We start from the raw sequence: 23,769 nt of genomic DNA on the forward strand, positions 1-23,769 counted from the left end.
CATTCCCTTCTGGCTTGTAGTGTTTCTGTTGAGAAGTCAGCTGCTAGCCATACAGAGGCTACCTTATATGTTACTATCTCCTTCTCCCCTGCTTGCTTTAGGATTCTGTTTGTCTTTGATATTTGCCATTTTAATGATGATGTGTCTTAGAGTGGGCCTCATTGGGTTCCTCTTGAATGGGACCCTCTGTGCTTCCTAGACTTGTGTGACTTTTTCTCTCCTCCAATTAGGGAAGTTTTCCATCATGACTTTTTCAAACAGGTTCTCTATCCCATGCTCCTCTTCTCTTTCTGGTATCCATATTATATGGATATTATTATATTTCAGGTTGTCCTGCATGTCTCTAAATGCCTCTTCATTCTTTTTGAGTCTTTTTTCATTTTCTTACTCTTTCTGGGAGCTTTTTTCTACCTTATCCTCCAGCTTGCTGATTTGATCCTCTGCTTCATCTGGCCTGCTTTTGATTCCTTCTATTGTGTTCTTCAATTTAGAAATTGTCTTCTTCATTTCTTCTTGCCTCTTATTGATAGTTTCTATGTCCTTTTTCATGCTGATATAGTTTTCAGTAAGTTCCTCATACTTTCCCTGCAGTGTTTGGTAATTCTCTCTTAACTCACTGAGCTTCCTTGGAACCATTGTTTTGTACTCAATATCTGATAGTTTACTTGCCTCTGTTTCACTTGGTTCTCTTTCTGGGGATTCTTTCGTTCACTTCGGGTGAGGGATACTTCTTTGTCTTCCCATTATTTGCGAAACTCTCCTTTTTTTCTTATTCTTCTTAAATTGATCTGTCTTGCTTTCCTGACTTTGTGGTGTGAACTTCTACGGGAGGAGACCGGTGTTTTTTTTCTTTCTGTATCTGCCTCTGATAATGTCAGATGTTGACCCTGTCTGACCTTAGGCAGTCTGTTTGAGACTTCCAGGAATCTACTGTTTCTGACTATTTCCTCTAGCTGTTAATGTAGTCATTCTACACTCAGCATGTCCCCTTAGAGACACTACAGAGTGGGGCAGAGTCCCTCCTAGGGGTGGAGTTATTGTTTCCTCTCAGGCTGCTGCGGCTCAGGAGAATGGTCTGTCTTATAGACTCACTCCTCATTCATATAGATGCAAAAATCTAAACTAAGTATAAGCACATTTCCATGTTTGAGATGACTAAGATTTTGAAGTTTTACCTTATAGTCAAATGTCTGATCACAACATTCACCTGCTCCACAATGAGTATTAGTCATCTACTGGTCAGTCTTGCTGCCCTCTTCTACCTTTTTCTTACAGTATCTGTATCAATGCTCAGCTAATGGTTTTTGATTACTCATCATTGAATGAATTAGGTTTTCCTGGTACAGCTATTTACAAGAGGTTTTAGGGAGAAGGAGAGGCCCAGTGTAGCCTTCCAAGCAATGCAAACCAATAGCTCTCTTCTCTGTTGCATCAGATACAGATGCAAATAAGGCTGTTCTGTGTGACTAGACACACCCCTTCTGCTTCTCTAAAATAATATGGGTCAAGAGGGTTACTACTGCCAGCCACACTTACCTCAAAAAAGAAATAGCCCTGTAGAGTGGGCCCCGCACCATCAGAAAGGGTATTTACCTTTTGGTAGTGCTTTCTGAGAGTCTCTGTCACTGGCTGAGCCACTTAACTCTCTATGCCTCCTCTCTTCACCACCTCCCTCTTAGCTTTGTTCTATTTCAGCCAGGCTCATTCTGATTCCTGGCTATCCAAGCCCCTGCAGCTCTTTTCAGTTCCAGTCCTGGTTGTAGTAAGTAAGGGATATACTTCCTGATAAGACCCTCACCATCAAAGTCACCTGTAAGCTGAGAAGACCTCTCACCTAAATTCCCAAGTTTCCAGATTCTTGGTCATAACCCCTCCCCCCAACCCCCCAGCAACCTCTAGCGTTTCCTTTATGGGTAACTTCTCCTGGATCTCACTTGTTCTGGGCAGCCCCTACATTTTGTGTTCTGTGGATTATGCCTGTCTTTGCTTTTTACAAAAATGAAGTTTGTTATTTGCTTTGTTCTACTGTGCTTGTGATTTTATAGGATTTCCTTGATACAGATAAAGGTACTGAGAACTACATTATGATGTTCAATATCTTCTAACATACTGCTTCTCAAACTTTAATATGCATATGACTCAAATAAGGATGGGGTTAAAAATGTAGGATCTAATTGAGTGTGTCTGGTTGGGACCTGCAACTCTGCATTTCTAACAAGTTTCCAAATAGTGCTGATATTATTACTCTATGGACCATCATTTAAGTAGCAAAAATATAAACTACTTAAATGTAAATCTATGGCTTTTATTTTTTTTCTGAAGATTAATTTTTTAAGTATATAAACTCATAAGAAAGACATAGGACAACATTTACTAAGAGATCGCCATGGATAAATTTATGTAATCCCTATAATAACCCCACAAAATAGATGATACCACCCCATCACCATTTTACAGGTAAGTAAAAGTATGGATTAAGTAACTCACCCATCACAAGATGGTAAGTAGCAGAGTCAGAATTAAGACCAGGCAGTCTGATCTTCAGCCCTTGTTTATACCCACTATGTTATACTGCTCCCAAAGATTTCAACAGTATTTCTTCTAAGCTAATTGACGTGAATACAATCATACATCTGGCAGGTGACTAAGAAAAACCTGAAATAATGTTTTACCTTATTCAAACTTTATCAGTACTTTTAGATAAATAGATGAAAATACAAAAATGAACATGATTTTCCTTTTACCAGATGATTTTATTAGTAAGATTAATTGCCCCCCCAGAGAAAGGTTTTCCTGCACTACTAGGAGAAGTTATTGTCACTGAAAGCAGGAATCTGTTTCAAAAACCTACTCAATGAGGTACTCAAATTTGACTACTGCACTGAAATAACTCTTTAAAACTTTGACAAGTATTTACTTGTCTTATTCTTAGCAATATAACACATCATAGTGGTTTTAAAGAGACATTATTATAGGAGATTCATTGCTTTGATTACAAGAAAGAAAAAAAGCTGAAAATGGCTATGTGTAGACAGCTGAGCAACTGATAAAACTTGCCTGCAGAAAGCATAATAAGATCACAAATAATGACAATCAACAAAGATAATCAACATCTATTATGCTAAAATATCTATAAATAATAGCTTTACTTTTATGTATACTTATTACACTACTGGTAAAAGAGACTTTAACATACTTAAATTATATCTGAGGTAATTAACAATGACTTAAAAGGAACATGTGAGGAGGACTTCTAATTATTTCCAGCCTACAGCTATGCAAGTGATTCTCTAATGCTACAAAAACCTCAAAATAATAGTGGGAGCTTGAGACAGTAGTTAAGCTTCTCCTTTGCAGCTGAACCCAGAACATTACACAAAATCCTGCTTATTCTTCAATCTTAGCATAACAGATAATTATAACTTTTTTCAATATATATATAAAAGCAAGGTTCACACTGTTCAAAGGTTATACAATTACCCTCGGTTTAAGAGGTTTTACTGTTGGAATATCAGTTCCTTCAGCTCTTTGTCTGCTTGAATCAAAAGTCTTCCGTTTTTTAGTGGCAGTTTTCTGGCAAATGGGTCCATGTTTTTTCTGTTAAGATGAAGAAAAGCAATGTATCATTTTCATTTCTACACAAGGGAAGACTTTAAACTGAATTTTAGACCAGTTTAAAAACCTGAAGTGAAATAAACAATAAATAATACATAAATAAATAAGGCATACCTTGGTTTGACTAAAATTGTTAAAATGTATAATGTATGCTATTAGTTATATTCCTCACAGCAAGAAAGTACAGATAAATACTCTTTCAAAATTGTATTGAGTTATTTAATATTCTAGTTTCTCACTTAGAGTAAGTGTAATCATTTCAGCAAGTCAAGCTGAGTCAGGAAAGCATTATTTTCATTATTAAATACCTGAAAATACTAAAAAACTAATGTATATGGAGAATGCATTTGTGTTAGGATTACAAAAGTTAATAGAAGTAGTTTGGATTACTAAAGTTAACATAATAGGATTATGTTAATGTAAAGTTAACATAAAATAATAGGACTAAGTGGTTAGATCTGTATCCCTGTGTCCTTCCTCCACAATTACTACCTTTCCTCCCTCTCGAATTCAAGTTTTTTACCATCCTTTACCCAGGATTTTTCTTGAGCTATCTAGTGTTCCACTCTTACAAGTATTTTTCTTAACGTGGTTGACAACTCATTCATTCAATCATTTACTTATTTATTCATTTTAAGAACATTACAATGGAAGCTCTCTTAACTGACCTCCAGTTAACCTACCAAATAACTAATACTTCTCCCTCCGCTAAACAAAATATGGTGACTGATGACATCAGTGTACTAAATGCACCTTTTTTCTTTTGTATTCTGAAAAACACTAACTGAATAAGCTGGAACTGTTAAACTTCACTTGGGACAAGGGGAAACCTCAGAACTGGCTTGGCTGGTTCAGTGTCATGGAGCCTCTTTCATTTTTCAATACACAATCGGTAATCAGTTGTTTTACATACTTGTTTTCATTTTGACAAACAAGCACTATAATTATAGCTATTAGAATAAAATCTTCTAAATATTAAAAGGGTGGCTCGCAGGTGACATTCTAGTAGATATTGCACAAGTTGTAGTTGTTACAATGATTACATCATGTAATTAAATCTATTACATAAACAAATGAGGGCAAAAAAGGGATTTTCTTCTCTGAAAATACAGCTGAATTCTTTGAAAATGATTTGACAAATAGTGAATTGATTTTTTAAAAAATCATTGAATTAAGTATGGGAAAGCTGTTTTTGAAAAAAATAAGAAAAGAGTTGTCATTTAAGAGGAGTTGGAGCTGCTTGGGCATTGCCATCCCCAAGGCAGCTTCTGTGGGTGCTGTATGTGTGCCTCCTGGGCAGATTCACCCCTGGCACAAAAGTAGGGCAGGGAACGGCAGGATTTTTATCTGATCAAGAAGAAAGTTCAGCATACAGTTCAAGGATGAATGTTTACTGTGGCAGTGACAGTGGCAGGTTATTGCAGCAGAAGACCAGCCTGATGGATGAAACCTCAGCAGCCCAAGAAAAAGAAACAAATAGCCTGATTTCTGGTCTTCAAAATCTTATCCTCTGGGTCTCAGGAATAATGATCTTTCACTTGACTATGCCTCTCAGCTAGCAACTCTTCAGTTCCCTCGCATAATGCCATTGTCCAAAGATATCAAAGCCTCCTGCTTCTTCCAAAGTGGAAATAAATCAAACCATGAACCAACCCTTTATTGCTCGAGAATGATCTGGAAACAGGCTTTGGCAGTAACATTCATTCTCAGGCACCAAAGAAAGGGATACTTCTTGTAGATGGCACACGTTTTGTGGGGAATCCACAAATTTTCACTGCTCATCTGAATACCATGTTGGGAAGGACATTTCGACCAGGAAGAGAGTATGACATCACACAGCCCAATGAGAATGGGGAGTGAGATTGCTGAAGGAATCAGTGCAACTGTTTTTTAAACTCTGCTGTATTACAAAACTGGTAGCATCAATAGTCCTGATGGCATCTCTATCCCAGACCTTAGAGATACCTTTGAGGTCTGGGATAGAGATGATTATCTCCTAATTAGCACTTCAACACTATCTGGTGCCAAGATCTGAGTGGTATACTGAATTAACTCTCTCATGACAATGCTCTCAAGCAGTTTGATCACTACCTTGAAGAACTGATCCTGTCCATCATGTGAGCTGTGCCAAGAAAGGGGAGAGAGAGTGCCACACTGTGGTGCTGATGGATGAGGATTCTGTGGACTGGGATGAAGACCACCCACCTCCCATCCATGAGAGGAAAATTCCCAAATTATGGCTTTAAGCTCTACAGAGTCTTCAAATATATTGAGAATCAGAATGTTGCAAAAACAGGGCCTGAAAACCATCTGCATTGGAATTGAAAGTTACCCTGTTTGTAAAAAAAAAAAAATTAACAGAAGACCTAGTGGCTGATCTGAAGTAATCTATAATTATGTGCAGCACCTCTTTATCCAGATATCATGGGAAAAGAAGGAAAAGAATTGCCACGTTGCTTTCCAGTATGTTTGAAACAAATCCCTCACTAACCTGGTAGCTGCTGGAGAAGATGTCTTGGAAGACCAGAAGATATTAATGCATCATCTACCATATGTGGATAAACTTGCCTGGCTAAATGCTCCATTTTCTCAGGTGACATCTAACGACTTTCAGGATTAGGGTCAGCTATGGGTTCATGCCTCTTCGAAGCTTTTCTCCGTCTGGGCTGCCCAAAGCCAATCTCATCAGTAAGAGACATACTTCTCCACCATCCTTTCCCTTTCTTTCATAATTAATGTGCACCCTTTTCAGTATATCTGCACCTCTGACATGGGATAAAAAAGCACTTACTGGTAATTAAGGTACAAGCTTTGCAGCAGCCCTGGTAACTTAACAATTTAGGTCTGATAGTGTTCACTGAATCTTTGCATAACTGCAAAATCAGAAAAGAAAGTCAAGACATTTGTTGCCTCATATTCAGCAAAGCAGTTCTCATTCTTTATGCTTTGTTTTTGGCTTTTGTGTGTTTTGTTTTACACCAAGAACATTAGCAGCAAAGAGACCAAACTTAAAAGGAGACCATCTCTATCTTCTACACATAGGCACTTAGAGCATACTCATTAGAGGTTAATAAAGATGCCATTCTTTGTGGTATCTGTGCCCAGACTTCATCACAGGAAAACTAGACTCTAATTCAAAATGTCTAAAAGGAAAATCTTAGGTGCTTAAAATTCAGTTTTGTTTTTTCATTAATTCAAAGAACAATGCAAAACCACATAGATTCTGTGACAGGAAGGATAATGGCATAACAATGTTTATGAAACCTTGGCTTCATGGTGTTTGAGCCTAAGCTGATTATCATTTTGAATCAAACTCACAACTCAACTAGAAGAACCTCTCCAAATCAGGCCACTTTGATTATCATGGCTTAGAATCTGGTGTGAAGCCTCAGGTCTTTACCCTAGAGCAGCGTGTTGCTACTGGAATGGCTGGGAGACCTTAGATGTGATTTAAAGGCTTCCAATATATGGGCAGAAGTTTCTCACAAGGGCTCAGTTTCTCAATAGGAAGACTTATAAGAACTCCAGGGAAGGGGCATTTGGGGTAAAGCAGATGGAGAAATATCACTGTCCAGGATTGGCCCCAGTACAGGATTTTTCTTTTCATATTTATGGAATTTTTTTGGATACCAGAATATTTTAAATAGCCTATCAGCTGCTCATACTAAATAAAACCATACTAATGTCATCCCCAAAGGAAGGATGGGTTGAAGGGAAATTAGACAAGTAACTCTGTTTGATCTGTCAGCTACCTGTTAATGCATAGTGTATGACAACCCAGATGACTCTCCCCAGCATGGAACCACCTTCCCCGATGCCCATGTGGCTAGAGCCAGATATATCATGGGATTATCTCCCATTTTGTGGTACAGGTTGGCCTTTCAATCACCTACACAGAACTCATCACGAATTATGAAGAGGCACATAGTTTTCCTTCAAGTTCTTTAAGATAAGAGCATGACCAGTTTTCTTAAATTCTATTCCTATAAGATACTATAGGGCAAGCTACTTGATTCTGTTTTATGACTGCACTAGTCATAGTCTCCCAAGGTGTAGTCAGGTGCGTCTTGAAAGCTGCACTTTCCAGGCTTGAAGAACAAGAATGTCTTAAGAAGTGTGTTCTCTGTGCATGCGGTCAGAATCACAGTGGAAATCAATGTTCTGTTCCTTATTCTCTAAAAAGTAATAGGGGTTAAACTGAACCATCTGCCACCTGTAGGGTTCGGATTACCATTGGCATCCACTTGTAAGGCTGATGGCCAGGTTTAAGGTTTACAACTAGGGTTACTTTGTAGCCAGAGGGTAGTTTTATTTCTGTAAACATACTGGTTGATATTTGAGGTCAGGTTTGGCTGTGACCTTACTGATATACATTCATTCCCACTAACAGTTGACCAGCCCGGTACTTGTTTAATGGTGCTTTCTTTGTACTTTCAGTTGACTTCCATGTCATCACAAAGGAAATTTGCACTGACTATTTGTGTAGCCTGTGATACGTAAGACTCCTGTTATACAGCTAATGTATTTTTAACATTTAGTGTTAACGCATTGCAGTTAATATTCTAATTTAATTAGTCCTTGCTTAGGTAGAAAGCCAGGTATGAAAGGATAGCATGTACTTAACACTTTTTTCTATGTACATGATTAATTTACTCAGGCTTTCAAGAACTAGATCTTTTTTTCCCCAAATTGGGTTAATGTGCTTTTAGCCCCAACTCCATGGAACACCTGTGGAGGTAAATCTGCCAGTGTCACCAAGTGGCGGTAACTGAGGTTCCTGCTTAAGAGGGAACCTCAGCCCATACTCTCCCAGCCTGGATCTCAGCATCACTGTAATTTGGTGGCTCCTTTCAGTCATAGCAGCTCTGTTTCCAGGGCCAGGACATTCTGCCATGGCAGGACCTCTCAGCCCTCACAGGGACAGGGGCTAGGTTGCAGTCATTCCCTTCAGAGTTAGTTACTGGCTACTTGGACAAGAAGTGTTTTAATAAAAACAGAAGGACTTGGGTTTCGTGTTTTGTTTTTTTTTTTTCTAAGTGCCTAAATAAGTAAGCCAGGCAGTTACATAGCAACATTTTCATAAGGAAATGGTCTTACCCAGCTGTCTTACTCAGATGTATCTCAGCAAGCCAAGATGAACATGAATTTAAGGTTTCAAATCCAAGTTTGTGTCTGCATCATATCACGTATAGTTGAGTAGGGAACATTTGCCATTGAGGACTTGGAGAGCAGTGAGGAATGAGACAGTGTTAAAATGTGTCTGGTGACATGACTTAATGATTTCTCCAAAGTGAAGGAAAGGTATTGAAAGAATGACAGCAAAAGGTAAGGAAGCTAGAAAGTAGCTGGATTACTAAGTACAATACGAAATATTACTTCATAGCCAATATTATTTTAAACTAAAATCCAAGAGAATGGTGTGCTATCTAATGTATACAGAAATAAGCCAAGGAAGGATATTTGCAACTAGTGTTCCAACAGGTCCTTGAGTAAGTAAAAACAATCAGAACACAGGCTTTAGTTCAAACTGTCAGTGTGATATGGAGCCTTTTTTATCGAGTAAAAATAGAAAGAAGGGGTTTGAGTAATTTATTCAATGCCACTTCTTGCCATCATTTTGAAATTGTTAAAGTGAGCATAATGAGTTCTGAAAGCAAACTTGATACTTACATGGGAGATGGAGACACATTAACTACCTGGGTGGGACCACCTCTGCAGAACTTTTTCTCTTAAAGGCAAAATGCCTTTAGTTTTGCCTCTTTACTTTTTATTTAAAGTTGCACATGTTCACCTAACACTGTTTACAAAATCCTATATTTGGGGTGCTTTTTTTTAATAATAAAATATTATCATTTAAAAAAGAGGACTCTGTAGTCAGACTGACATTTATGGATCATTAATTCCTCATTTTGCTTTAAAGAAACAAACTGGAAATATTACGAGGATGAAAAATGCTATATGGCAGAACTCTAATCAGAGGATCCATATTCAAAGAAAAGTCCTTACATCAAAATGTTAATAGATTTCCATTTATATTTGAAGGTACAATAATATATGTAAGGTACATAGGCATTTTTTCTTATTCTCTATTTAGACGGGTATTTTACATTAAAATCAGTTAAAAGTGCCTTTATTTATACTTAGTATATATACTAAGTATCTAAAAGTATCCAGAGAATGCTTAATATATTTCAGGTGTGCTTTTAATTGAAAACAATTTTCCTTTGGACTATTTCAAACATATACAACTATTAAGATTTTAGTGTAATAAACTCCCTGTTATTCATCACTGCTTCAATGATCATAAACATTTTAGCAATCTTGTTTCATCTACCCCAGTTTTTCCCGAGGTACTTCATTTTTTAAAAGATTTTACTTATTTACTTTTAGAGAGATGATAAAGGAGGGAAAAAAACGTTAACATGCAAGGGATACATCGACTGGTTGACTTTTGCACGCCTCCAACTGGAGACCTGACCTGCAACCCAGGCATGTGCTCTGACCGGGAATCAAACCGGAGACCTTTTGGTTCACAGGCCAGTGCTCCATCTACCCACTGAGCAACACCAGCCAGGGCATTTTTCCTTAAGTACTTTAAAGCAAATCCCAGATGTTATATAATTCCATATCTTTAAATACATTATGCATTTCTAATAGTTTTTCTTTTTTTTTTTTTGTTAATATCCCTAAAAAGAAAGGAACACTTTAACACTTTAGTAGAGAGATTTTGAAGACCAATCAAACTCTGAAGGGAAAAAGACCATCATGGAAAAAAGACATACATGGAACTTATATTCTTAAACAGAGAACATCAACCAGTATCTCTCCCAATTATTCCAGAGGATCTTTCCATGAGAGTTGTCCAAAAGAACTGAACAATTACTGATCTACCAAAACCGAAAGGAAAAAGGGAACTCACTAATGCCACTGGAAAAAATGTTCTTCCACAAATCTTGCAGGGTAATAATTCTCCAACTTGGACACTTCCATTTTCTAAAACAGAAAAGAATTTAGTCAATAAATTCTATGTTCAAATTGTGAAACATCCAAGTTTTATTTAACATCTTCTTTTAACTTCAGCATGTAAGTTGTCAGTTCTTGTGAAAAAAGCCTTTCATTTGAAATAAGTGACACTATCAATTAAAATGGGCACCAGACTCAGAATTTATCAGTGGTCAGAATGGCCAAGTCAAATACAGAAGTCATGATTTAAAGATTATCAAACTGATTTGTTGGAAGAATCTTATGTACTTTCAACCAAATCTTATCATATTCTCTTAATGTATAGCACATGTCTATTGTAAATTACTTAACTTTAAAAACCAAATTTACCTTAAGGTTAATATTATACATTATTAATCTTCAGAGCATTAAGAAATAACCTTGGTGATCAGTGAGGCAGCTTCCGGAGATAATCTAAGATAAAAAGAATCTTGTTCTATTTAACATCATATAATAGGAAGTATAGCACTTTAAGGAAAAGATCACCTAGTTACTATGCAAACAGGCATATTATGTGAATTGTTCATTATTTTATATACATTATATTAAAATTCATGGTCCAGCAAATGGAGATATTCTGACCTTATGGGCACAAATTCATTAAGATAGAAGTAGCTGCAACTTCTACTCAATAAAAAATTAATACATGTCATGTACTTTCATGCAAATTGTTATGAAATGATAAAAACTACATTCTTTGGGATTCTACATTACTGAATCAATTTGTCATTTTATTATCAAGCAAAATATCAAATCTAAATTTATTTCCATACCTGTAATTTTCTAAAAATAATACTTGAACCTGTATCTTTACCATATTTTCTGCTGAATATTTTACTGTTACAATTCACTTATCATATGAAAGACAGATAGAAAAACATTTTCTTTTAGAAGTAACATAAATAAACCCACATATGAAGTACAATTATGACTTTATATAATTTGTTCCAAGGCATTCACAGAAAACTAGTCAGGAAAATCAAAACAGACATTTGTGGGAATACAATCAAATAGTAACAGAAGAACTGTTTGATCTCTCATTCTCCTAAAATTCCACTGCCCTATTTTAACAGCAGATAGTGACCATGTGACACCTCAGATGGAGGCAACATCTGTGGAAGAGTTAAGCAGTGGACAGTAGAAAAGCAAAGCTAAGATTTGCCTGATTTATCCTTCCCCAAAACCAGAGGCTAGGTTATTTAGGGAGAGCAACTCCATTTATTTGGATAACTTAACTCCAGTTGCTGGATGAAATATATCAGGTACATTAAAATAAAAATGTCTTTACAATGATGGTCAAAGTGATGCCACATACTGCATAATCTATTAAGCTTGCTTATTTATAGTTTTCATTTATTCCTTTAAAGTCTAAGCAATGATTTAAAAATTCATGAACCCAAAATGTCAAAAAGTATCACATATTTTACTTGCATCAAAGTACATTTCAGTATCTCCCTGTTAAATAGAAGAGAAACCAAAATCTTATAAAAATTAACTATTGAGAAAAATCAGTTGAGCATATGAAAATAATGTGAGTGCCTACTTAGGCACCTATTTGCCAAGCATGTATCAAGTTAACAGTGACACAAGGGTGGAATGACAGAATCATTGCTCTCATAAAGCTAACAGTCTACATGATTCATGTCTTCACATATCTAAGGACAAAATCATCTCCCCCCCCTTTTTTTTTAAATTCAAAAACTTAAATTTAACAGCAACTAGAAAACTACAATATAATAAAATGCACCTTCTGGGATTAATTCCTACAAATCATCAAACATGTTCAAATTGTCTTTAAAGAAAAAGAAAATCATTATCACTAAAAGACCTAAAAAAAGAAGTATAACATTAAGGAAAAAGAACTTAAAAACAGTTACCTCAAAAAAGAAAAAAATTAATTACTCCATTCAAATAAATAAAGACATAAATTTATAATTTCCTCACATTAGCTGGTAGTACATAGGGCATAGCTTTATAAGGTATTACTACTGATCATATAGGTAGTCTCAGTTTAATGAGGTTATAATATCAGCTTAATCTACCTTAAAATTTAAGAGGTTCAACTGAGATGTTACATATAAAAATGCGTATAACCCATGATATAAAAAAGATACTGCTCTCCAGGGCATGCAGACAAAGTCCACTATCTCTCCAGAAGAGCAAAAAGCTGGCAAATTCTGCAGCTTATAAAAATACAGTACAGAGATGATATTCAGAGAGGTGATTAGTATAGCAGAGAGCAAACTGTGGAAAGAAGCACTCAAACTGATGGACTGAACAAAGTATATAAAATACTTTAATATTCTAAAACTACCAGATGTCAATCTTGCCTTACAAAATTTTTCCTGCACATATTATTAATTCTATCAGGAGTTGCTGTATTTAGCAACTTGAAAACCTGCATAATAATAAAGCTTGAAATGGTATTTTATATAATACTATTACATAGGTGACATGAAAAAATACGCTGTTAAAATAGTTATGACATTCTAAAAATGTATAAATTTAAAAAATAGGAGAGAACACTTTCAAGAGAAAAATAAATCCTGGAAATTAAGAACTGAGCTGGCCTCTGTGTGTAGCATGTCTATTTCCTATCCACCTGAATATAACCTTTAAAATTCAACAAGCCTCCCTTTTGAAGCAAATGGCATCTGTTTTATCACCTTTCTCACTACAGCCCCTTTAAAAATCAAATTACTTTCAGTTCAATGATCTTTAACATGTCACAAGATTTCCCTTTTTCAGCTCATCCTAGATTTCAAATTCACACTTAAGACTACTCAACACAATACCTTCACCCTCCACTCTACTTTAGTTCAGCAAAACATCCAAGGGCAAGGGTCTTCCTCTGGGACTCTCAAAATACTCAAGCTCCCTCTCCAATCACAAACTCCTCCCTTCCACCTCTCCATAAGTTTCTTCTTGATTTCAGGGTGACTTGCATGTTCTTGATAACTGAACTCTGGCTGCACTTCCCTTTCTACCTACTCTGAACCTGACTTGTCATTTCTACTATGTCTGACCAATCATCCTCATATCCCTTTCTTCATGGTCAAATGTATGGAAAATTCTAAAAGGAAAAAAGAGCTTTCTTAGAACAGAACTATCTCAGTCTTAAAAAAAGACTTAGTATGCTGTTATTTCCTCAACAGAAACCCTTTCTGCCCTGTTCCTCACCCCTGACCCTCACCTCACTGACGTATTTAGGATGAATGTCCTGAATAGCACATTTTTGGAAATACATTTACTAACTAGCTTCTCCCTACCACCTCTCATTCACTCTCTATCTAAATTGCAGGCAAACTTTACTAGGTCTTATCACTGTATTAAAATAGATCCATGTGTGGATTCAACAAGTACACACTTACTGAGCACCTATGAGGTAGGAATTGTTCTACGAGGTAGGCAAACAGTGATGATAAAAACAAAGAACCAGATCATATGAAGCTTCTGCTCTTCTAATAGGAAAAACATAAATAAAAAACAATTAAACATATAAAATGGTCCTGGTTGGTGTAGCTCAGCTGGCTGAGGTATCATCCTGTAACCAAAAGGTTGCAGGTAGGATTCCCCCGTCAGGGAAGACAGCTATGTTGTGGCTTTGATCCCTGGCCTGGGTGTGTGCAGGAGGCAACCAATCGCAATGAAAAAATGTCCTCGTGTGAGGATTAAAAAAAAAGAAAATGTGGAGTGGGTAGGGGTGGGGAGAGAGGGGAAGGTAATGGGGGGAAAATGGGCACATAATTGAAGAAGAATATAAAAAACTGTATTCCTATTAGAGAACTACTAGGGAATATTAAGGAATTATTAAAATTGTTATGTGTCACAATGAAAAAATAAACTTATGTAAATATTGAATTATAAAAAGTTATTTATTTTCCTTGCAATAATCTTTAATAAAGTCTCTTTTTACTAGGTCTAAAAAAAATGCCAGGTGGTAATAAGCACAATGTGGAAAAATAGAGCAAAGTAAAGGAAGAGAGGACAGTCATAATGCTATGTATGTTTGTATTTGAGGACTAGGGTAGGATCAGGGAAATCTTCTTTAATAAGCAGACATTAGAGTAGAGATCTTAAGAAACACCATCCAAGTACTAATTGTCAAATTCAAAGGCCTCTTTTGAATCCTTGTCCGACTGGACCTTTCTATAGCATGAGGCACTGCTGAGCAATTCCTTCCACCTTTAAAATCCTTTCTCACTTGTCTTCAATATATGCCTCTCCTAAGCCTTGGTTTTTCAGATCTCCAGCTAAGCAGGGTTTGACCTGGTTAGTACTTAGACTTATAGGAACACCAGGGGCCATAGGCTTTTCTTCAGGCACATAATAAATATTAGTTTCTTCCCAAATGCTTTTTCTTGACAATTTAAAGGGTTAAACCTCTTTAAATATTCTTCCCACCTCCCACCCCGGGACACACACACTCTAATTTCTCTTCACCTTCAAACCTACAGCATCAGTTCTACCCAAGTTTCTTTCCTCATTTTGTTAAATATAACTTTCAGGTGAATGTTTTTACTTGCCATCAATTCTATGCTGATGACTACTAAACTAAAAACTCCAGAGATACTTCCAAGTACCTATGAGACTTTTCTACCAGATATCCCTGAAGTACTGCACAAACACAACATTTCAAATGCTAGACTCATTACATCATCTCCCAAACTTGGCCTTCCTCTTGGTTAAAGATATTAACTCTCAGTCCAACCTAGAAAGCTGCTTTATCTTTTATTCCTTTTTCTTCTCACATCCAGCAGTCATATCTCATCTTTCCAGTTCGGAAATGTCTTCTAATCTATCCTCCCCTTTTCAATTCCTGTTACCTTCCCCTTTGTTCAAATTTGCATTACGTATATATTTCCGGCCTCTCCCTTCTCCTGATATCCTGCTGCTATGATTATCTAGTGGGATTGCCCTCCAATCCCTTAGAAGCACTCTGTTTTATCTATACTGAACCACTCTTAAGTTCCTAACGTATTTCTTGAATTTGAGGGGGCCTGTGTATTAGGCACTTTGCTAAATGCTTTCTGTATTACAACATTTAATAATTAATATACTTCGGGCAGATTGGTATTTAATTGCTCCATTTGTTTATAGCTAACCGAGGGTCAGATTAACTGCATAAATTATAGAACTAAAAAGAAACAAAGCAAGGATCCTCTCTAGCACATCAGTTATCCTGGCATCTGCCCCTGGCTGGTGTGTCTCAGTGGATTGAGCACCAACCTGTGAACCAAAATACCTGGCGTCTGGCTCAGTACCATAAATACAATACAATAAATGCTAGATACATTAAAAAAGATGAAGAATTATTCAGTAAACTAATGTGTTTAGGGAGAAACAAAACAAAAAGGAAACTAATGGGACAGGATGGCTATATTTCATAGATAAGGGCTACACTGGAGAAGAGCAATCAGACTTGTCATCAGGTTTTAGGGGTAGTACACTAAGATCTGCTAACTATAGCAGTTCTTAGAGGATGGGTAGTTTCATCGATCTCTATCACAGCCGTTAATAACCTCTCATCAATGTGTTACAAAAGGAATGACAATATGTGTATAAAATCTGCTTAGAGTTCATCATCTCTCCATTTTACTGATGAAAAACTTATGAGAGATTGGAACCTTCCCAAGTCTAGAACTACCTCTATTGCTTTTAGATATACTTTATACCTATAGGTTACAATACTTACATGAAAAGACATTAAAAGGCTTTGCTCTAATAACCCACACAGGCAAAAGTGCTTGGATACAGTTTATACAAAATCATGAGAAATCATTGATACTTGATTTTGAAATACAGTGTAAGCCTAATAGCTCATCTCTTGACAATCTACGAAACATACAGGTCCAGGAAAACCAAAAATAATATAAGTGGTAAAAGATGAACATGCAAATAAAGTTATAAGAAAGAGAATGATATCAGAATTTTTCAGGGATTCATATACTTGGTTTTACAATCAAAATTAGCCTGGCAACTGATTTAAACCAGAAACATGGGTCTAATGCCAAACAATGTAATATTTGCTCAATTATTATGATACGTTAAACAAACTCCTGAAGATTTTCTACTAGATACAGCAATATGATGTTTATTAGACAACTTCAACATGTTAGACTTTAACTTCCAATAGGGCAGAAAAATCATCTATCATATATCAACATTTGTTAAATGAAGACATAGATGCATTACTGAAGGGTAACCCTAAGACACAAAGGTTTTGATTTTTGCAAAATGGGACTTTAAAAAAAAAGAGAGAGAAAGAAAGGCACTGTCCTAACTTTAACAAAAAACTCTCAGTTTTTATTTTATTAGTTTAAGCCATTTGCAATTATGACTATTCAATACTTTTGCCCTACAAAAAGGACCAAAAAAAAAAAAAAATCAAAATCAAACAAAGAATGAGGAGCAAATACTGTTTAAGATGAGATACCACAACCTGGGCCCATAAAACATGTCTATAATAACATACTATATTCTATCAGAATTCATGTATTTCTTGACTCATGTAATTGAGTACAATATAATAAGTTTTCACTAGATTTTTAAAAGCATTCTTAGTAAGATTTCAATAATATGTCTTGGCACTGATAAAATACAAAGTTCACTAAAATGTAGGCTCAATAAGAGCAGGGCTTTGCCTTTTTATTTTTGGCTTCATCCCAGGGCCAACAATAATGCTCATCATAGACAAAGTCATTTATTTAACAACAAATATTTATTGAGTACCTGCTTTGTATCAGACACTGTTTTCGGTGCTTTGTATATATAAGTGAAAAACTGACTGAAGCACTTTGCCTTAATTATAAATGTTGAATAAATTAAAAACCTTTAGAGAAACGATTCTAAAGCACTTTATGTATATTATGATAACTTGTGAGAATTCCAGAATCCAAGATCCTACTAAGCTGTAATACTATCACGTTTTAAAGTTCACTGAAAAAAAAGAAAAAGCTGCCCCCAGATGTCCTCTAAACAAAAGTATCTTGAAAGTAAGAAGTACCATCACTATAATTCCTATTTCATAGAAACTTGAATGACTTGCCTAACATGAATTCAGAACAAGACCTTCATTTGTTATAATATACCACAGCTGCCTGCAAATAGACATGTATCATAATTCTTCATTATTGTCCTTAAGGTGTTTACTATAAGAAATTCACCTAAGAGCAAAAGCATGAAATATTGATCATGGTCACTATTACATTTGCTTTTTTGTGAGCTTAGGTCACTGCAGTTATTATTTTTCACTTGAAAACACAATTTGAAATAACATATTCTTTAACATGCAATAATGCTTAGAGGCTCAATGCCTCTACTTACCTTTAATTCCACCTGAATCTATTAAAGGGGTGGGCGGGGGGGGGGGGGGGGAGGGGGGGTTGGGGAAGAGCTAACACCAGACAACAGGATCTTTCAATTCCACAAGCTTATTCTTCATCGGAAAGATTAACCACAATTTGAAAAAGAAGCTTGAGACTGTTGCTGCCAATGCTAGTTGGGTGTTTTCTTTCTTTGTTGTTTTTAGGCAAATGCTATATTACAGAAGATAAAATAGGTAAAGAGAGTAGAGAAAAAAGGGAAAGAACTGGGAACAAAGCAAAATCAGGAGTCATGGTTACAGCACAAGGATATACCCTAAGATAAGGAATCAATGCTGGCTCTTCCCTACAGAGTCATCGTGAATGAGCCCTTACTTAAATCCTTCGGTTAATCTATTGTCCCAGCTGTAAAGCTGGCCAGTGACACTTTCTTGGAAGATGTTCTTGGCATCCTCCCCATAGAAGACACTGTAGAAATGGCAAAAAGGTTTCCTAGGAAAACTGGCCAAGGAAAGTGTCAGAAGCTCGAGGCTGGAGACACACCCCAGGGACCCAGCAGACGCTGGAGGTGGGGAGGCTGTAGACATTCATGGAGGGTCCACTTTGCAAGGAAAATACAATCTGGCCAGAGGCTGTGATTACCAAAAGGACAGCGGGAGTCAGGCAAGACTAGAAAACGGTAGGAAGGGACTTGGAGCCCTGTGCCAGGGACAGATCGGACGCTGGGTGCGGTACCTCAGCTGAAAACCGTCCGAGGTGGGTGTCTTAGGGTCATTGGCCACACGGCGTCGGGGACTGTCGGGCTCCCGCCCTCCCGCCCGGGCCTCCGGACGTACCCGAGAGGTCCGCCGCTCAGGACCTGCCCTCGCCTCCCCGGTACCCATGTTCAGGGCCCTGCAACTGCTCCGAGCCTGTTTCGGCCGCCCGGCCGCATCCCTTCTCCCTCTCACCTTCCAGTCCCTCCATCGCTCCACTGCCTCTTCCTCTGGGACACTCCTCAGGCAGCGCCCACAACAGCCCAGCTCCGACTGTAGCAACGCGGCCGCACCTCCCACCCGCTAACATCCCGGGCTCCCATTGGTCGGCGGGCGTGGCTTATAAGGGGCCGGGCCTGGAGAGGCGCGCCGCTGGCGGTCGCTGTAGCGCTGTTTCCCGGCTGCTAGCGCTTTGACAATTCCGCCGTAAACCTACTCCTCTCTAGGCTTTCCGCTTCCCAAGTGCGCCTTTGTTCCACTCCAGCCATGTTACCCTCACAGTTATCTGTTCAGCCCACCTCAGCACTGCATGGGCTCCCTATCGCCCGTCCCTCAAGCATCTTTGCAGTTTTGTGTTCCGGCCGTCCCTCCCTGAGTTCTGTTAAAGCCAACAAGCAAACCAGACGCATGTCCTGGAGGTGGCACCATCTCCATTTTATGCCCTTTGATCACAAGTCTTGATCTGAGAGCATCCCTTAAACGGTGTCTCTCACACGGTTTTTGTGAACTAAGCCACCTTTCCCTAGATATCCCATTTTCTGTCTGGGACGCGGCACTGAGATTGTATGCGGCACTGAAAACAGTTTCCTCAACAGCATCTTCTCTTGGCCCATCATGGCCCTCCACTTTATCGCTGTTAAGCTCAGGTAGCCTGCTGGCCTCCTCACTAATGAGGTAACCTCTACTCTAAGTTAAAGGGAGATACCATATACACCTGACCAAATGAGGCTTGTTTCTCTCGGGCATAATCAATTGGAAATGAAGGTGTCGACCAGAGAAGGACTTTATCTGACAATGTTTGCAGAAGCCTATCACACAGGCTTTCTATTAGTGAAAAGCCTTATCTTTAATCCTTGCTTCATAGTCTTAGTCTCACTTACACCTTTACTGACCAATCAGAGTGGCTTCATAACATGAGTCAGGATGTGTGGTTCTGACCAATCAGGATAATGCTACTTGGGCCAATCAAACTGCAAATATGGCTGCATAAGAGAGGATCAATCAGGGACCAGGAGTGGTACTTTTTCTATAAAACGGCGTCCCATTTGTGCCCGGGGGCGGGACAGGGCACTGAAGCTGGGTTTCCCGGGATAGTTGACAAACTTCATTTCCTGTTGTGGAAGCTGTGTTCCTTCAGTTTGCAAACTGTTCATCAAAAAGGAGAATAAAGTTTCTCCTTTCACTGCATGCCAGGTTGGGGACATCTGTTGGCATTGGCATAGTGGCAGCAACCTTCGTTGACAAAGGTAACTTCATAACTAGCTGAAACCTTTGATTGACAGTTTATCACATTTCTCCAGGACTAAATTTCTTTGAAAATTTGATGTGGCAGTGATAAACAAACCATATTGTTTGGTAACTTTGTATATCTACTGTTAAGTTATAAGTTTTAATGTAATTTCCTTAACAAATCTTACATTAGTTTTCTCATTAATCTGTTCAACTGCAAACTTTTTACTTTATATCCAACTTGTTTACTGTCAGAAGTATGTATTTTACAAACCTTTATGAAGCTAAAGTCCTATTCTGTATTCAGATGAAAGTATTATTAACACACACTTGAGGGGCACATCAGCTCTTACTGTGAAGGTCCTCTAAGTGCATCTAAATGTAGTATGGTCCATCTCTTACATGCAGTCATATAAGGGAAAACTTCCACTATGCCTGTCTGGACCCCTGCCCTTGGTTCTACTCTGGTTCTTCTGCTCCTCTGAGATCTGAGATCCTGGCCCTGTTGTCCAAACCCCAGTCTTGCTTGCCACATAACCTACCCTCATTCCTGGACTAAATGTGGCAAGTCCCTTTTTCCTCAGTACTGCTAAAACAAAGTTAGAATTGGCATAGGGACAACTTTAAAAAGAGCACTAAAGAAGAAAAATGCACACGTAGAAGAAAGCCTAAATATAAAGAGGCAATTTACAAATTACAAGTTCTTAACTGAAGTCAGGACAGAGTTTAAGTTGACTGATACACAACTAATTGAGCATAAACACTAGAGTAATAATAAAGCAATAATAATAATAACTTTTAAAAATTAGGCATGTTTTAGGTCTTTTTTCATATACTTATTTAGTATTAAAAACAGTCTACAAATAGATTCTTTAATTTTTTACAATTACAAATTTCATTTTCTAGATGTCTCAGAGAGATTCCATAGTATTTTTCACCAATATTTATACTACTAGTGAATGGTAGCCTGGATTTAAACTCTGATCTGTCTGATTCTACCCTATGACAATTTCATGGGATTCCTCACCTTGCCTTCTAACTACCTCAAATATGAAGCTAAATGTTCAGTTATGTTGTTTAGGGAATATTATTTGGGTAGTCATTACCACTGTCAATTTCAATTCTGTAAAACATGCCTGCTCATCTCCTCTACAGGGACTATGCTGTCAGCACTTCTAAGGTACAGCTACCTTGGCTTCTGCAGCTTTCCTCTGGTCCTGACCCCTGGCTGAAGAGGAGAGTTTCTTACCTGCTGTCCTAACTTCCTTCCTCTGCCTCCTGTGTGCCTGGTCTGAGAGTCTCCCTAGTCTTGGTGCTGTCTTCTCATTTTCCCTCCTCCATGATTCACTCCATTTTTTTGATGTCAAATATTTGTTGAATACTTATAATGTTTCAGGCTCCTTTCATTACTAGCCAGTTACTAAAATGAATGAAGCTCAGTTTCTTATGTTCTTTTCTGTTCATATTTTTTAGCTGCCAGGTTATCTTTTTAACTGATGATAGCATTCGTAGATGAATACTCATTAGAGATCATCCCACTTCCTTATACAAAAAAGAAAGCAAAGGTTCAGAAATGTTTACTGACTCAACTCAGGCCCCAAGACTAGCAAATAGTTGAAATAGATATTGTACCCTTTTCTTATTACATTATATCCCCAGTTCCTTCCACTTTGCATTCCTTTCCATTCAGTCACCATTCCCTGGAACCAATCCACATCTTTTCTTCACCTTCCAAAGAGCTGAGCAAACTACATATATCTTCTGTTTCAAAGTTCCAACCTCCTGTTGTTCTCACACAAAGATCAATTTCCCTTTCAGAGACAACCTTTGGCTCTTATTCAAATTGTTTGCAGAGCACAACCAAGTGAGATTTTGAATCTCAGTGAGAATGGAACAGAAGTGTATCAACTCTGCTCTGTAGGGTATTTCTTCCTTCCACAGCTTACAGAGTAAAAACCCATCACAATTTAGTATATAAAAATGAATTCACACATTTAATAATCATAATAAGATGATAGTTTTCATCAAAAATAAAAGATGCATTTTTCCCTTAAAAGTAGGGAGAAAAGGCTATTTAACAGTGTTCTAGATTAAGGAAGCACATCCTGAATTGGCTGTTATTAGCTTTATTTTGTAAATTGAAGTAAAAACAAAAATTTTTAAGTGTTCCAGGAAAATTTAGTGATAGTCCTATACAAAAAACACCAAGAGAAAGAAAAATAAAGGAACCTAAAGCAAATTTCATCTCCTTCACTGATTGGAATGCTATTCTGCTCACAGTGTAATATCAATTATCCTATCTCTTTCTCCTCTATTTTTAAAAGAAACTCCAATTCCGGAAAGAACCTCCATCCTCCTCCACTTTCAAAACTAATCCCCAGCCGCAAAATGATACATTTTTTTCAACCTTCAGTTATGATCCCATCTATCCATACCTTTCCACCACACTTCCAAATCCCAAATGAAAATCTTTGAACCTAAATACTTACTGAGATACTCCTGTGTATGCAAACAATGTTCTAGGCACTACAGGAAGCTCCAAAGAAGTCTCTCTGGTTCCTAGAAAGTTAACAACTAGTAGTGAAAGCCCCTAGAGAAGACATAATACAGAGCAATACAGAACAATGTGTTCAATATATTATTAAGACAGAGTAATCAGTTTCAGGAAAACATTTACATGAGTAGAAAACTGTTAAAGTTTTTATAGAGTAAAATTGTGTCTTGAATGGTGTCAATGGATAGGTATATATCACTGAGAATGGCCTAAGTCTCCCTAAGAAAATAATGCAAGACTGGCAAGTTCTGGGACAGTCAGTAAAAAAAAAATAAGGAAAGTATTAATATATATTTTGTTCATGTTGTACAGATATGATTATATAATTTATATATTTTTAATCTCAGGTGCAGGTTACTCTGAGTTAATAACATTTTCTAGTGTACAGCACATGCATTAACTGTCCATGCAAACACATCTCTCTTTTTTTCCATTTTATTATTTTTTTCCTTCATCCTTCATTTTAAGTCTTACCAGTCTCCTCACTGCAAGCACCACTATATTTCACTTAAGCTCTAACTTCACAGACAACTCTGGATATATGTGGTTCTTTGAAACATATATGGCACTGTTTTATATGTGCATCTGTTTTTAATTTATATACACAGCATTTTCCTATAACCTTCATTCAGTTTGTAATTTTTAAATAAATATTCATTCAGAGATCACTGATGCTGCTCTAATACTACTTTATTGCTTCTTAATGCTGGATAATATTTTACTGTATGCATATACCACGTTTTATTTACCTATTTCACAGATATGGGCACCCAGTGGCCTCTAACCTGCTACCACAGTGAACATCTTTGTGCCTGTCCCCTTATGAACCTGGACTCAAGTTTCTCTGGGATGTATCCCTGGAATGGATTACTGGATCACATTCATTTACAGTAAATAGGCCCAGACTGTTCTCCACAATGGCTGTGCTAGCGTATATTCCCATCAACATTGTACAAGAGTGCCCATCTTCCTATATCTCACTAATAGCTGGCTTACCTCTAATTTTTGCCATCTGTTGAAAGTCAAGAGTTGGGAATCTCTTTGTATACGTGCTAATTGAGATTTGGCT

At 37.3% G+C, this 23,769-nt stretch overlaps 1 protein-coding gene and 1 pseudogene across 1 annotated transcript in view; one reads left to right on the top strand and one right to left on the bottom strand.

Annotated features, from left to right (window-relative positions):
- Positions 1 to 18,989, bottom strand: part of ZC2HC1A (zinc finger C2HC-type containing 1A) — a 46,776-nt gene extending 27,787 nt beyond the window's left edge. The window contains exons 1-3 of the mRNA XM_054595072.1: positions 18,893 to 18,989; positions 10,535 to 10,608; positions 3,481 to 3,597 (exon numbers count right to left, since the gene is read on the bottom strand). Of these exons, the coding sequence (XP_054451047.1) occupies positions 3,481 to 3,597; positions 10,535 to 10,608; positions 18,893 to 18,908 (207 nt within the window). The 5' untranslated portion in view covers positions 18,909 to 18,989. The remainder of the gene's footprint in view (positions 1 to 3,480; positions 3,598 to 10,534; positions 10,609 to 18,892) is intronic.
- On the top strand, positions 4,998 to 6,235 carry LOC129087980 (BTB/POZ domain-containing protein KCTD20-like; annotated as a pseudogene).
- Positions 18,990 to 23,769: the final 4,780 nt, after the last annotated feature.

The sequence above is a fragment of the Pteronotus mesoamericanus genome, unplaced genomic scaffold, assembly GCF_021234165.1.
Source record: "Pteronotus mesoamericanus isolate MK-2021 breed Mesoamerican mustached bat unplaced genomic scaffold, CSHL_Meso_final scaffold_54, whole genome shotgun sequence".
Classification (NCBI taxonomy): domain Eukaryota; kingdom Metazoa; phylum Chordata; class Mammalia; order Chiroptera; family Mormoopidae; genus Pteronotus; species Pteronotus mesoamericanus.